Genomic DNA, 13,334 nt, shown 5'->3' on the forward strand with positions numbered 1-13,334 from the left:
GGAATCTGAAAAATAAATAAATAATAATAATAATGAATGAATAAATACAAATGTTGAAATCGCCTTTAAAGTTGTCCATATGAAGTCTTTTGCAATGCATATTGCTAATAAAAAATTACGTGTGTATATATATATATATATATATATATATATATATATATATATATATGTGTGTGTGTGTGTGTGTGTGTGTGTGTGTTCTTCATGGAACATGATCTGGAATATTTGCAATAACTAAACTACCCATATAAACATGCACTCACTGACTTTGAAGAGGAAAATTTTATAGCATACAATATTTTATTCAGTTATGAATTTAGTATTTCCAGAATAGTTTTTGACAAGCAGAATAATTAAGTGTTTATGTGTTGCCCCATAAATGTTATTACATTGATAATGTTAGTTTTAACTAAACATAATTTTAATAGAGCCTTTAATTTAAAACTTTACTTTTTTTTGAATACTGACATTTTCTTATGTCCACAGAACAGATGAAATAACTGAATTTGAATTAATGATCTGAATTCAATGTCTACATTTACACTATGTGCAAATATTGTGTGTCCATTGAGTTACTGTCCACTTTATGTCTTGATACGTGCGCCGCTACTAGTTCAAATAAAAAAATACATAAATGAAAATAGTGTTTTACAAAGATTTCAAACTAAAGAAGGAACTGAAACTGCACTACACTATCTGCACTGTTTATTATGAAATTATTATAATGTACCAACAACCTTAACGCCCCACCAATCTCGTGCCTGGAAATATTCTTCTCGCACGGCATTGGCCAAATTTCCAAATTTCACTCAACCTGCAAAGCAGCTCAATTCTGATTGGTCAATTTGCCATGAGCGGAAACAGATGATGCGTTCAGTTGATCTCTGGTCATTGGCTTAGGTTAGACAGCGGTTCAGGAGAAGGGCCAACAAGCTTTTAAAACCGAAAAATCTCCCCCTCTTGGATAAAGACGGTAAACCGGTTTCAACGGCAGCTTATGTTGCAGCTTTAATACATTCACCACAGCTCTGTGGGATTGGAAATGGCGTGGAAGCATCCAAAAGACCGGCAGCTCTGGAGACTCCAGAAGGGACTGTAAACTCACTCTGTATCTGTTCTTGAAGCGATGCGAACAGCGTGAAAGTGCCGCTTGAGCTAAATTCTGGAAATATTAAAAAACTTGAGTTACTTAATAATACAAATATAAATATATTTAATAACAATTTTTATTTTTTTTTGCAAAACCATTTCCTAATATCAAGTTATCCCTTATGTAAATCAGTTACATACACCCCAACACACAACATTGTAACCATAGTCTCTGCTAAAAAAACATTGGTACTAATAAAAACCATCATAAATCTATACTGGATTTTATTAGAATAGTCTAAATCAGTTTTGAAAATGTGAAAATTAAATAAAACATTACTCACATACCCCAGACTTTTTCAAATATACAATTATTTTATAAATTAAATTTTTAGAAAATAAAACCGGACATAGCTATTTGAATGAGATCCTGTAAAGATTCAATTGTGTGTGTGTAAAACAAGACAGATACAGAGTATTAGATCCTAAATGTTTTAATGTATTTTAAAGGTAATATGTTGTATGAAAATTGTTTATCTATCATAATGGATGCAATTGTAACTATATAATTATGTGCTCTACCTTATCGTAATACTGTATTCACAGTTATATGATTTGTGTTTGCATGGAGCATAAGCATTTAAACTGCTAGTAAAAACTGCTAGTATTTTTGTTGCACAAAGGGCCTTGGTAAAATCAGGCACTGGTTTATTATAAGTATTATTATTTGTCTGGCTTCACTTCACCTGAGGCCCTAATTTAAGTTTTAGAAAATGAAAAGACAAGTATTGTGTACAAAATGTCTGTCACTTGAAAGTAAATTAGTGTAATGTAGTAAACTGGAAGAATGGTGGAAATGTTCTGGAGCCGTGCTTGGTGAACTGTTGTTAAGGATGTAGGCTGTTAACACAAGCTGTGGGTTCAATCTGAAACTGGAATGGATATGGAGATATACTGAAATGACAATAATTCAATTTAAATGTGCCTTCTGGTTATTTCAACACATGGATGAATATGAATACAGTGGAAAGAAAATAAATTATTCAAAGTTTTTCAGTAACTGTCTTCTGTTTGTGTGGAAGTGTGGTGTTTCTAGCAGTACGTTTATTTTTTTAAACCTTTGTATTTTGTAGTTTAATTTAGCCCCTTAAAATGTCACCATAATGTCCATGTGTGTGCATATATAACTGTTGTAGTCATAAAAACATTTACACGTCATGCAAATGATGTAGTTTGCACATGCTTTGTGCTGCTTGAACACAGCTTCAAATTCCTGACATCAGAAATACTCAAATAAATGCAGAGTACAGTGGTAATGTGTTTGTACAAAAGATATTTACTTCAGTTAATACACCTATGGTGGTAATGAGGAATAATAATAATAATAATAATAATGATGATGAATTTCAAACAGTGATATTGCTTTTTTTCATTTTGGATTAGAACTGTAACAGCGCTGGGAACAGAATACCAGACTACATGATGATACACAAAGGAAAACCAACCGAACTAAATACATATCAAGAGAACAAAGTGGAAGAGTCTTTATTCGGGTAAAGTGGAGGATTCAGCTCCATCTTGTGGTTCAAAACCATGACACATAGAAAAATAAACCATACAACTGTCGTTAGCAGGTGTAAGAGGGAAAGTGTCACCAACAAACTGATGGACAAAAGGACTGTGCTAAACCGAGGTTCTACCTGAGCTTTGAGAGACCTAAGGAGAATCTATAGGATACCAGCTTGTGTTGGGAGCTGCCTGTCATATTTTATTACAAGGCTTCATATTACCCATATTACAGCATACAGCAACAACAGAGAGAGATAGAGATCTGAACGTCATGATCAAGACATCCCGTTTCCAAAGGTTGTTGGTCGAAAAGAATCGTGATAACTTGGTTAAAGTGTTGCTCTCGCTGAGACAGATGTATAATCGTCGTGCTCGCCTCACATGTAACACAATTACACAACTTAAAAGAGAGAGAGAGAGGGAGAAAATCTCCATCTGGGATACAATGAAACAAACTGTGGCTGTTCAGAACATACCGTCTCAGGTGAAGAAAGAACATACTGTCTCAGGAAGTGACGTAATGTGTGAGGGAATAAACGAGGTAACAATTATGACATCACTAGCCAACTAAGCTACGGACGAATATCTACATTAATGCTACTCGTGACTACCAATGCAATATCAATAATGATGTTCTTTTTTTTTTTTTTTTTTTGCTTCGTTTTACTTTTTTTCTTTTTTTGTCTTTTTCTTAAGAAATCATATAAACGTGCTCTCTGTGCAGTCGTATGTTGATGTGTTATTTAGTCATCTGCAATACTTTCCATAGAAAAATATTAGCAAAAAGCAGAGAAAAAGTGCTGGACGTCTGCATTGAGAATCCTTAAGTGTTCTTCTAAGTGTTTCATGCCATGATATCAACAGTACGGTTACAGTTCCAGTCAGTGAGAACGTGACAGACGTAAAAAAAGCGTCCTTAATATAGACCAGATTTAAATGTGCTCCTAAACGTGTGTTTTTCGTCGTCTGTGTTCAATTGAAATCACATGTTCATGATCAGAAAAGAGTCTTTACAAGTTGATTTGTCGGTTCTGACAATTTGGTCCACACTACAGTATAGTCTACAAATCTTTTCAAGAGTTTCCATATGCGAAATTCATCTGTGAACTTCCTCCAGCATGGGGGAATCCTATAACATGGTCAAAAACATCTAATGAATGCCTAGAAATGATTAAAACGACATTTGGGACAAAGAAATGTGAAGTTAACTGAAATTGCCATTGAAGAAAACGTTGTCTTTTTTATTAACCAAGCCTGAATCCTGGGACAGCTGTTTTTCTCTCAGATAAAACAATATAGACACCCTAAAAGTACAGAATAGTATGACCTGAGACTAGATGAGATCTTATTATTAAACTTTTAGCGAAAATGGCTAAAACGTGGTATGATCTGACACGCGATACTTCCAATCACTTATTTGGAATGAAGACGACGCGATTATAGTAGCGAACAGTTTTCAGTGAAGGCACTCCAATGTTAGACGTGGAGAGAAAGTTCGAGAAACAGTCACGGGCTTTCGACATATTATTAGTTTATTCCGATAAAAACATTGGTTCATGAAGTATTTCTGTGCTTTCGTTAGGTCTTAAAGAGACAAATTTGATTTGAATCATTTATTGGCACACATAAAAAAGGCCAAAGGTAGTTTTTAGCCGACGCTGTTCTTCAAGATTCGTCGGCGTATAAATTTTTACGCAACTGAAAGACATGAATTTCATTCCAACTAAAAAACAAAACAAAAAACAAAGTCCAATTCCTCAAGGTGCAGCTCAAAGCGACAGCTAATTTCAGTGACGTTAACTACCAGTTGTTCACTGGCTCATTATAGCAACTTATCTTGATTGCGATTTATAAACGTACGTAATCTCAGAACGTTCGCAGGTTAATTAACTGAAAACCCGATTCAGGAGCATCGATCGGTTTGCCTATGTAGAGTGAATACAACCAAATGCAATTCATCTTGAATCGTCATCTTTAAAAATTGTTAAAACATCTCAAATGCGTACTAATGAAAATCATTAATGCAATACATAAAATTCTGCTTCCTTTGTCAATGTAGTAACTGTTCATCCAGCTCACTAACAGAGTAAAATATATGAAAAAAAAGGAAATAAAAAAATGATAATCTTCAGAATTAATCAATAGACATGTATCAAAAGTACATCATTTTAAATGTAATCCAATACTGCCGGCAGTCTATTAGTCTAAAAATATGTAACCTGACCTTTTATAGTCCCTTCCATTACAAAAAAAAAAGAACACGTATAACAATATAAGACATCAATATGTAAAAGACAGCATCTATAAATAAGCAAACCACACCAACAAACAAAAAAAATTCTACCATTAGTTTATGCGTGTAAATAAAAAGAACTTAAATGTACTATGTGATATGCTGCAGGACTGCTAATTAGCTTAGGGACGTGAGGAGGTGTTTGCTTCCACTGCCTGTGGCGAGTAGTAGTAGTAATATACAAATATAAATCGCTCTAGTCAACAATCACACACACACACTCAAGGTTCGCACGCTGACGAGCGTGTGGCACCACTGATCTGCACTTTCGTTCACAAAATCAACTGCATACAATGACACAAGGGCCGGAGGTGAAAGGTGAGCAGGCTTCAAAAGGTGTTTCAGGAGAGAAAGAACGTTTCTACAGAGGTGCAGAGTCCTTGCCGCGTCCTCTGATGCGCGAGTGTAGAGATCCACCTCAGGTTGCTAATGTTAAAAGAGCTTTTCATTCACAATCTACATATTTCCTCTTTTTCTAAATGTGTTAAACAAGAAATGTAGATGAAAATGTGTCTGAGTCCTCAGTCATATACAGTATGAAGAAAAAACAAAACAAGTCCGTTTCGTAAGGAGTTTTTCCAGTCGTTTCGGAGGACAGATGCGTGTCGTGAACATGTTGCGGATGCCACGAAAAGCTTTTATACGGTTGGGTGAACAGTCAATGAAGAAGTTGGTGATAAACCTGAAGTTTCGAGTTTGCACGAGAACAAGCGGTTAGGTGGGTTTCCTCCCGCACTCAGCGTCCGGTACCCTGGTGCTGAGGACCAGCCCATACAGTGCAGTAGCCCACGGCAACACCATAGAATTAGAATTTATAACACCATAGATATTGGATTAGAATTGTAATTCTATGGGCATAGACTGCCCAACTTGGTTAGAGGTCTCTGATGTATGGTTCTATTATAAGAGGATAAAAATCAGACTTGTTCATTCTCTTTAAAAAATATCTTGTCAGGAATATTTACTCAAAGTACTGTACAAATCCTTTTTTTCTTCACTACCTGTCTTTGTTTTGGCCTAAAATGACATTTATTATTAAACAAGACCTCCGTGGCTTCAAAATTCAAGTCGCGGAGGCGATTAAAGCTATGGAAAAAATAAATGAGCGCTACCCTTACAAGAGACCTAAATAAAGTTAAAAATTGACACTTAGCTATCGAGTTACGAAATTACTCCAGTCTCCCATTTGTGTCGACCTTACAACAACCGTATGAATTTTTAGCGTGATCGTGGATTCTTGTTTACGATTAAAATTTTTCGTTCGCATTATTTTTTTTCTCTTTTAGGCCGTTGGCGTGTAAAATCGAAAGGAGTGCTGTTTAGAGTCAACTGACTGTGCAATCTCTCGGTGGCAACTTAATTGCTATAAAAAGGATTTTCTTCCCGCATCGGAGAAGCTTCCGAACTGTGAAAATAATGTGGGCTCCATTACGCTGGAATCCATTGTGTACTAGAGTTGCATAGCCATTGGATGGCCTCCTCTGGGGTAGGGAGGGAGAGGCAGGTGGGACGGTGCACCCGTGTTCCTTCAGCCAACACTTTGCTTTTAAATGCTTGACTTTTGGTTTGAAACCGGTTCGAACTAGTCTCTGCTGACGGCCGAAGCGTACGTGATACAAAAGAGGAAACTCCCAAGACTCTTGAGAACTGATAAATTATTGTAACAGTTATTCAGCTTGTTGGTGAGAACGTCTCTATTAGAAATAGAGACACTGTGATATCATAATGTGTATTTGTTTTTGTTTCTTTTTGTGACTGTTGCCAGTCTTGAGAATATTTTGTGGGAACGCTCCCTCTCCTGTGCTTTTCAGTTTAGTTTCTTCACCATTAGCCAATGGTGTCACAGCCCTGTGGCCAGCAGGGCCGTTAAGTGCTTCACAAAATAAACAGACTAAAAACATGTTTCCTTTTCTGGTTCTTGTCTCTGATAGCCCACTTCTAAACAGCGAATCGAAAACCCTTGGGTTAACCGGTGTTGTGTGTGCACCAGGCTTGGCTGGGTTAGCTCAGTGAGGGACAAAGTGAGAATAGAACGACAACATCATGGCGGCGCCTCAGAACTCCCATTCGTGAGGCTCGTCGCGGTTCGCCGCTTTCTCCAGCCTGTGGATGATGTTGTTGAGGTTGGCTGCTTTCTTCTTGCGCAGACTGCTGTCCTTTGGGTTTCGGCAGGGGGGCGTGGCGGCAGTGGTGGCAGCGGATATGGACTCTGGGATGCCGAATAGGCTGTCAATGATGCCTCCTCGTGGCCTGCTGGAGCCTGAGGCGCTGGGGAACTCGGCCTCGCCCTCTTCGTCTCTGTGGCTGAGGCTGGGACTCTCCAGGAGGCCCTTGCGCTCCTCGGTGCCGCTTGGTCGGCCCTCCGCGGTGCTGTCAGACTCGGTACCATCGCAGCTGTTGTCTCCCTCGCCCCCAGACTTCCCGGGCCTTGTTGAGGGAGACCCGCCTTCGCCGGCCGCTGCCTGGATCTCTTCAATAAAGAGCTCCCGCCGGATACGGGATCTGTGGGAAGAACAAACAAGACTTGTGAGAAAAGGAACAAAGGCAGCTGGATGTGTAAAAAAGATAGTTCAGGGGTTTGGAACGACATGAGAGTGAGTAGTTAATTGACAGAACTTTTGTTTTTCGTTGAACTTCCACTTAAGCTCAAGCCCAAAATATACTTGGGTTTTACGCGTACATTAGGGTAGAGCCAATTCTTCTAACACACAAAGACAAAGAAGCTGAGGGCGAGTTCCTCAGAACCTTATAATGTGGCTTTTGAATAAGTTTGTCCACAAGGTGGCAACACTGGCCTGGCTCATTGTTTCACAGTCAGAACCGTCATACTACCTCTGCAGATTATCACCTACTTCTACATCAAGCCCCACCCACCATTTTGCACATGTAATAAATAAAGTAAACAAAGTTCCAGACCATGTCAGTAAGACACTGTCTGTCTGTCTGTCAGCTCCATCACTGCAGATTAATTTTTAAACTAAACACAGTTTAAAGCAGGCTTTTCAAAGAGACTTATTAATTACAGTTCTAATTATATTGAATCCAGCATTAAAGTTGCAACACACCAGCGTGAGTAACTTTAAGGGGTTAAAGTGTCTCAGTACCTGTAGTTGTGGAACCAGTTGATGACTGTGCTGGTTTTAAGGTTGAGCTGGCTCGCTAACTCCTCGATGGTTTTAGGAGAGGGGTAAGGCTTCTGCTGGTAGGCTCTCTTCAGAGCTTCCTTCTCTTCTGGAGCCAGCACCACACGGGGTTTCTTCAGCTGGGGCTGCTGCTGCTGCGGCTGCTGTTGGTGCTGCTGGGAGAGGTTTTGGGGGCTGGCGCCCTGAGTGAGGTCACTTCCTGACAGAGCAGTCTCAAGTGAATGACTCTCACCGATGGAGCTGTGGCGCCTCTTCATATAGGCTGGAAAACACATATGGAGAACAGCTGTAAATACAATCAGTGAACATACAGTATATACAAATAAGCAAATTTGTTCAGGGAAATATGGTTCACATGATTTACTGAACAGGAAATCAGGCACAGCTACTGACCTGTATTGATTGGCCAATACTTTTAATATTGGGAGCAGTGTCTATGTTGGTTACCGTACTACTGAACAGCATGTGTAAGGTGCTGTAGATTCAATTACAGTTGATAAAATGCATGATTGCTGTATTTTTCTCTAGTCAGTAGGGGGCAGTCTTTGATTACAAATATTATTATTGCATCGAGGTTTTTATAAGTTTGACTGGTAGCTCAGTATTATAAAAGTATTAATAAATAAAAATCTACAAACAAAAGTAAGATTCAAGAGAGCTAAACTATAAAATGACCTGATTATTTGAGAGCGTTCAAAGTTTTTGTATTTGTTGTACATTCAGTTTCTGTTGGAGCAAACTATGCCAATTTAAAAAGTCATACTGCAGGTGTAAAAAGTCCAGATATTGTACTATTAAGAATTAGAAGAGACAATTACTTGTTTTTGTTTAAAAAGGGCATGTAAATTTGATCAGAAGTGACAGTAAAGACAAAAGAATCCTGAGATCAGTTTCCACAAAAATATTAAGCTGTATTCAGCATTGATAATAACAATATGGTTTCTTGAGCACCAAATGAGCATATTATAATAATTTCTCAAGGATCATGTGAGTAAATTCAGCTCTGCGTCAAAGGATTAAATGACCTTATTTTAAATTAGAATTATATTTAACAATATTACAAATAAAAGTATCAGTGCTAATAAAAAATACTGGCAATAAAAAGGGTAAATTCCTGGCCCAACTAGGCCCAAATATTCTCAAAACGCCAGGAATTCCTTCTCCTACGAACAATTTACAGTTTAATGAAAACAAATTCCAGTAACTATAACACTGAGTTATCAGGATAATGTCTTTCTATTTGTTCTTACATGAACACAAACAGAGAGCAAGCACATTAATATCCTTTTTCTGATTAAAAACTACACAGCTGCGTGTGAATGTTGTCATTTCCGCTGCGTTTCAGTGTCTGCTGAAGAGGAGCCTTTGGCAACAGCAACGGTAAAAGATTCCGCTGGTGGCCAAAACTCTCAGAACAAGGGCCAAGCAGGGCTAATTTGCTTTGTGCCTCTAGCCAGCGTCGAGGTCAAATTCATACTCTTTTCTGAAAAGCTCGAGCAAAAGACAGCGAGGTGGAGAGAGACAAAAACAGAGAGAGAGAGAACACGACAGCAAAGCTGTTGCTTTCCCTCTCTGGCAAGCGCACAGTGAGCTTTAGGGGTAAATGGTGGAGCCAGTTTCACTCTAATGAGGAGGTCCCCCCCGAGTTTCGCCACGAACCGCAAAGCCTGACTCACAACAAAACCATCATCGTCATCGTCACCAAGGGAGCACCAGTAATGTCACTTTTAGCCCGAGAGGAGTGTTAAACAGGCCTAATGACTCCAGGAATGTTCACTTGCCTGCTGCAAGCTCGCAGGCGCACGGGCCCAGCGCTGGGTGCAGTGGACTTTAAGTAAGCCAGCCCCACAGAGCCATCAGCCTGTCACAGCCGATCACAGAAATGACATCTCCCACCCTCATCAATTCAGACAGCGGAGCGATGAGCGGCCTACAGAGCATGTGTGGCCTATTCGGCAACCAGAGGACACATCTGGGCTATTAAAGATGGAAAAAAAGAGCAATCAAACAGCCCATCAGGCCTCCCTCCACGTGACCGCCTCGTCTCGGGCATCTCTTCGCATTAAAGAGAGGCACGCTGACGAGAGGCAGCTTAAAGATTGTTTTCCACAACTCCTGCGCCGACTGGAATCAATACTGGATAAGCACAATCGCACAGTTGGCAATAATTACCAGGTGCTGCATGTAAATATGGACACATGACCAATGTACTGATGATCTGCGATGGCTGTGCATGGAAATATAGAATTGTTTGGCTTTTTTCTGTTACTGGAAAAATGTAAGACAGATTAAGCTTTCGTTTACAAATTTTACTTGTAGCTTCGAAAATGTAACATGTAAACTCGTTTATATTTCAATTTAAATGATTACGTTGTTTATTCAGCTAGGATGCATTCATGGATCGAAAGTGACAGAAAATGTTTGATTTAAAGTATTTTTGTTCATTGAGATGTATATTTATTTTTAGAGTTTCAATGTACTTTTGAACTTTAATCATCAAGCAAATCTTGAAACGACAAATCACATTTTCCACAAAAAAACAATGGTTATAATGAAAAATGTTTCTTAAGCACAAAATCAGATTTCTGAAGAATCATGCGACACTGAAGACTGGAATAATTATAATGAAAATTCAGCTTTACCATCACAGGAATCGATTACATTTGGATATATTAAAAATGAAATCAGTTATTTTATATAACAATAATAATTCACAATATTACTGTAACCTTACTGTATTTTGGTCAAATAAAGGCAACCTTGGATGAATTAGACTTCTTTCAAAAACATTGCTAAATCTTACCAACCCCAACTTTTTAAGTGTAATTCAGTGTCTTTACGACTTTATGCCAGAAGCTGTTTGAATATAGTACATCAATCACTTTACAAAAAATATTTGGAAAAGAACACATTATAGAAGATTTTACGGTTGTTGAGATAGTTTTGCAAAATGACAAACTTAGTCAAAAATGCACCATCTAGTTTGTGTGAATGTGGCTGGACTGAGGTTTTGAAAACAAGATGTGGTGAGGACATAATCCTGCACCCTGGGTACTGACGTTAGCAGTTCCTGGTTTGAAACTAGCAGGTTTAAAGTGGCTAAAACCAATAAATCCGTCTATGAGCCGCTTTTTCTTTACATGGAACCAGCCCAGAATCAGCACCAGCATTTTTAGTCGAAAAGCAGTCGAAAGGAAACTGGAAACGCAACCCAGATGAACACAACGCTCCAGCAACACGGCTCCATCATCAAGTGAAAAAAAAACCCCCACCAAAAAGCTAATAAAATTCCACACCAGACAGCAGTCTTTTAAACGTCTTAAAAAGACCTGCCAAATAAGCCGACACTGAACAAACTGTGAAGCACTTTAATAAACACTGAAATAAAAACATTCTGAAACAATGCAGACAATTGCAAACAGGTGTTTGTTGGTGTGCAGCCAGACAGACGCCTTTAAAGTTAGGAGATTACCTTTCTTTTCCATCCGCTTCATGTCCATGAGCTTCTCCACGTTCCGCGGGTCGTTCAGCCACAGCTGCATGCGTACGAACGGCTCTCGACCCTTCAGACTGAGCTTGTGCCAGGGCTTGGGCCGGGCCAGCAGATCGGACACGGAGCCCTGCGTCAAACCCAGGATGCTCTCGCCAAACAGACGCTGACCTGTATATATCGCATATTGTTTTATTATTAACAAAATTTTTGCTAAATGTTTTACGTGCTATATAGGAACAGGCTTTTATTGTATTGTGGCATTAAGTTTGATCAAACAAGCTCTGATGATTTTGCTTTTAACCTCCACCTTTAAGAAAAGCTGCTTTCATGGTTTGAAAAGCAAACTCAAACAATCATTTTCCTTAAGAAACCTTCACATGAGAATGCTGCAGATAAGCCCTTCGGTTTTGTTATACAATAGAAAACATTCATTCATGTGTCTGAATTGTCCAAATATGTCTTGAGGCCAGATACATTTCAGTTATTTTGGGCCAATATTGTTATTAAAAAAACAAAGAGTTCCTAAGAACACGTTTTTATTGTGTGGTTGGCATCAAAGTTTGATCAAACAAGCTCTGCTGACTTCGCTTTTAACCTCCACCTTTAAGACGAGGTGCTTTCAAACAGTTTTCATCGGCCGCTTAAGCTTTCAACGATTTTTTTTTTCACTCCGAACAAAAGGCACCTGAATCCTCTTGACAATAAACGCGATCCGTCTATGTTCAAAAAGGAAATGCTCCCCAGAGTAAAACAAAAGCCTGCGATCCCAGAAGTTTACTTCTCTCTGTCCCCACAGACTCGTATCAACACAGCTGTCTTTACATTCTGCTCTTTATACAGGTCAATACCACTACAGAGCACAACTTATCTTTGTTGCTCCCGAGACAAAAATCGCGTCGGGAAATGAGAATCTGCGAGATGAAAGACACTGACTGTCACAGTATCATGCTGAGGTAGCGTCTGCGCGATATATCTGTTTTCTCCTTTGTTTTATTGTGTGTGATCACATGAGTTTAAAAGAAGAAAGTGTGAACAAAGTTCACAAAGACAAAGTGTTTTTGGCCAGTTCTCTTTTGAACATGAGGACAACGGATGTGAGTTAAAACAAATGGTGAAGGAGAAAGTAGTTGTGTCCAGTGTGACATTCTCGTTCGCCCTCTCATTAATTATGGCAGGGACATTGAGACAGTCGTAGTGGACGGCCATTAAGTGCTAAAGCAGGGCCAACCTGTCCTCCACCTGTCCTCTCATGTGGAGAGACATTATTATTATGTATTGTCTCCCTAGGACAAAATACAACATGTACTGTATCTAAAAATGAGGCAAATTTATGGAATCCTGGACAGTGGTATTCAGAAGTCTAATTCATATAGCAAATCAGTCCATTTAGACTCTTTTTTTCCTTTTTTTTTGACCAATGAATTTACATGACATTTCTAGTAGACTGCGGTTTACTAGATTAGGATTTTAATAAATCACTTTCAACAAATTGCTAATGAATTATTCAGACCACTTGGGAACCACTTTTGACTTGATTTAAAGGAATGGACTCCAAAAAAAAATTTGCTCAGAAATCAAGCATTACTATGGTTTCAAGGCAAGTGAAACAAGTATAAGTGTAAGCAAGTGTTAGCAAATATATATTTGTGCTGAAATAAGTATAAATTTTTATCCCTGACCACAAATACCACCCAATATATAATTCTTAAATATTTTTAAATTATAAAAAAATTCTTACAATTTATTT

General features: G+C 38.5%; 1 protein-coding gene across 8 annotated transcripts in view; it reads right to left on the minus strand.

Annotated features, from left to right (window-relative positions):
• Positions 1–2,607: 2,607 nt before the first annotated feature.
• Positions 2,608–13,334, minus strand: part of LOC113109931 (homeobox protein cut-like 1) — a 115,147-nt gene continuing 104,420 nt past the window's right edge. For 5 of the 8 annotated variants that reach the window (XM_026273827.1, XM_026273826.1, XM_026273828.1 and 2 more), the window contains 3 exons: positions 11,567–11,755; positions 8,056–8,356; positions 7,006–7,453 (listed from right to left, as the gene is read on the minus strand). In XM_026273827.1, coding sequence (XP_026129612.1) covers positions 7,006–7,453; positions 8,056–8,356; positions 11,567–11,755 — 938 coding nt within the window. Of the gene's footprint in view, positions 7,454–8,055; positions 8,357–11,566; positions 11,756–13,334 lie in introns of all 8 variants that reach the window. The other 3 variants (XM_026273832.1, XM_026273825.1, XM_026273831.1) reach the window with 2 other exon arrangements.

This window comes from Carassius auratus, chromosome 10 (assembly GCF_003368295.1).
Source record: "Carassius auratus strain Wakin chromosome 10, ASM336829v1, whole genome shotgun sequence".
NCBI classification, from domain to species: Eukaryota; Metazoa; Chordata; class Actinopteri; order Cypriniformes; family Cyprinidae; genus Carassius; species Carassius auratus.